At 38.5% G+C, this 2998-nt stretch overlaps 1 protein-coding gene across 1 annotated transcript; it reads left to right on the forward strand.

The window, feature by feature from the left end:
- Nucleotides 1–476: 476 nt before the first annotated feature.
- On the forward strand, nucleotides 477–2991 carry LOC102025750 (guanylate-binding protein 6-like; the record flags this gene model as incomplete). The annotated part of the gene is made up of 3 exons (XM_005415207.2): nucleotides 477–722; nucleotides 1545–1825; nucleotides 2843–2991. Coding segments are annotated over 3 exons (676 nt in total), but the record flags the coding sequence as incomplete, so codon positions are not given.
- Nucleotides 2992–2998: the final 7 nt, after the last annotated feature.

Consider the following 2998-nt stretch of genomic DNA (forward strand, 5'->3'; position numbering starts at 1 on the left):
GACTTTTAAATGGAGTATTTTTGGCATCAAAGTGATTTTCTTTAAATAGTAATGATAGCACTCTTAATATTGCTATGATGATTCCATTATTGCCTACAAGTCTGTCTTATCTTTTGTTCCTCAGCTCCATTTCAACAAGGGATTGAGTAGGCTAGAAATATACATTTGATCTTTTCTTCAATTAGTAAACATCAAGCATCAAACATCAGATAAACAGCTACTCTATATGTGCTGCCAAGTTCAGATCAGGGGGTACCAGTCAAACTTCATGTTTTCACTGGAGTAAGATGTCACTCCAAATATCATGCCAGTTATATTACTGGTACAAGTTTGATGTGCAAATAATTATTCAACCTTTATGATAAAGGCACTGTGTAGGTGTAGAACCCTTTAAGATATGGTGCCTCTGGGGGGAAAAAACTGTTATCTCCCAGTCCCAAGACTATTCCATGATACTCCGTTTTTCCATTTTTTAGGTGAGAATCCCAATGTACAAGCATCTAATCATGCGAGGGAGAGCATTCGTAATTTCTTTCCAAGTCGGAAGTGCTTTGTCTTTGACAGACCAGCAAATGACAAAAATCTCCTCGTCAATATTGAGAATGTCCCTGAAGACCAACTGAATCCTAAATTCCTGGAACAAACAAAGAGTTTCTGTTCTTATGTGTTCACCCGTGAAAAGAGCAAGACTCTCAGAGAGGGAATTGTGGTCACTGGGAATCGTGAGTCTTCTTTTCACATTTCTGTGCAAAAGCATGCATGTTGAATACATTATATAGTGTGTTGCCATTATTTTTGTTCAATGGTATATATAGCTATGATGTGTATATACTCATTCTCTATAAAAATCTACATAACTTTTTATTATCTTACTGGGGTCACAAATTCCTCTTAAAAACTGTACACTTTGTTGCAGGTATGTGTAAGTTCTATGTCTCAGAAAAAAATCCCCATTAATAATAATAAAAAAATTCCACATTAATAATAAAAATGACTAACTTTGTCTGAAAACAGATACATACAATTTTCTTAAGGATGTCCTACATGTAAATTTTTCTTTGCAAGGAGACTACAAAGCATGTATTAAAGTTTAAAGCAGTCCAAATATAAATATTACCTTCTAAGTCCATGAAAAGCCACTAGAAGCCTCAGAATTAGAAGCAAATATAGTGTGAGGTACCTTGCCTTATTTGTACTTATGTAATCTAATTTTCCTCAAATTTTAAAGGGGAATTATATTTTCTAGGTATACTTTAGAATATTAGATGAAGCTAGATACTGATACTAAGGTTTTGTTTAACTGTGACCTGGAGAACCACATAAATTTAAGTGTTAGTAGAAGGGTGACGGTAATGAAAAAAGGAGGTAGATCATGTAATTATGCTGTGCATGTGTGTGTGTCTGTATATGTGTGTGTGCATGTGTGTGTGTGTGTGTAAGAGAGAGAAAGAAAAAAAGAGAGCTTAGAAGTATAGTCTCAGAATCTTAGATTCCTTTTAATTATAACTTTCCTATTTATCCCCTAAAATTCTTGGCTCCTTCAGGGCTTGGGGCTCTGGTGGAGACCTATGTGAAAGCCATCAACAGCGGGGAAGGGCCTTGCTTGGAGAACGCGGTGTCCACTCTGGCCCAGTGTGAGAACACAATGGCCTTGCAGAAGGCAGCCGACCACTACAGTGAGCAGATGGTCCAGAGAATGCAGCTCCCTACAGACACGCTCCAGGTGCTGCTGGATGTGCACGCGGCCTGTGAGAAGGAGGCCATCTCGGTCTTTATGGAACGCTCCTTCAGGGATGAAGATGGGAAATTCCAGAAGCAGCTGGTGGTACTGAGTCTTATTTTGCTTCTGTTTCTGTTATCGCATGTTTGCTGTACACAGTGATAACATTCCCTGTGGTCTTTGTTCCTGTGTTTTATTCAGTACTTTCCTTAAACTTTCCATTGAAGAATGAAGCCCTGAGTGCATTAAATTCGTGACTCATTTCTCACTCAAGGACAAAGCATTTTGGATTCTCACAGGGAATGGAGTCTTTAAGACTACATATTCTTCCTCCAACCTCAAATTTTAGACATATTTATGCAGCAGTTTCTCTGGGTGACTGGATGTCCTCCTCAATTCTTATGGTGGATCCAATAAGTATTTCTTAAGACTGCACACCTATCCAGAATATTCTCAAATCATCCCTGAGCTGTTCACTTCTCAGGGAAAACTTGTCCATTCCTGGCAGCTACATTTCTCTTACCAGAACCTAATTCTACACTGCTGTTCATCCCATATTGCTCTTTGTTGTATACTGTATCCTTCAAGGTACAACCATGGACACAATACCATAGAAGGGAGACAAGGGAAGTGAAACACTGACAGTGAGTGTGAACACTGTATGTCATACATATGAACTGAAAACAATAATAGTGAGAATGAGGAAATGGGATCTATAGCTGGAGAGAGGGAGGTGGGTAGGCAGGGAAAGGGGAGTAAAAAGATCCAAGCTATATTACGTACCTGTACTTACTCTCTAAGAGGAATGTAAACTTCAGGTACTGGAAACATGTGCTAACAAATTAGAACTTAGAAAGAAACCATGGAGATTGTAGAACAATCCCTTCATTTCATAGGTGAGGATCCTGAGGCCCAGGAAGGATTAAAAGTTTCTTATAAACTTGCAGAGAGTTTTAGGGGGTTTGAATACGTCAAGTTTATCAATCCTCATTCATTCCACATCTTTCTTAAACAGAATATTTTCTTATGAGAAAGAGGTTGATGCTGCTACAAGATTCTCTGGAACTTTATTTCCTCTCTGAGATATCCTTCTGGTGACATCTCTGTACATATGTCTTACAGAAAACAATACAGAATAAGAAGGAGGATTTTTTGCTGAAGAATGAGGAAGAATCTGACCGACACTGCCAGAAAGAACTGAATTTGCTTTCAAAAGAGTTAATGGAAAGCATTTCAGCAGGCAGTTTCTGTGTTCCTGGAGGGCACCAGCTGTACATG

Source organism: Chinchilla lanigera, unplaced genomic scaffold, assembly GCF_000276665.1.
Source record: "Chinchilla lanigera isolate Chin_1 unplaced genomic scaffold, ChiLan1.0 scaffold01234, whole genome shotgun sequence".
Taxonomy (NCBI): Eukaryota; Metazoa; Chordata; class Mammalia; order Rodentia; family Chinchillidae; genus Chinchilla; species Chinchilla lanigera.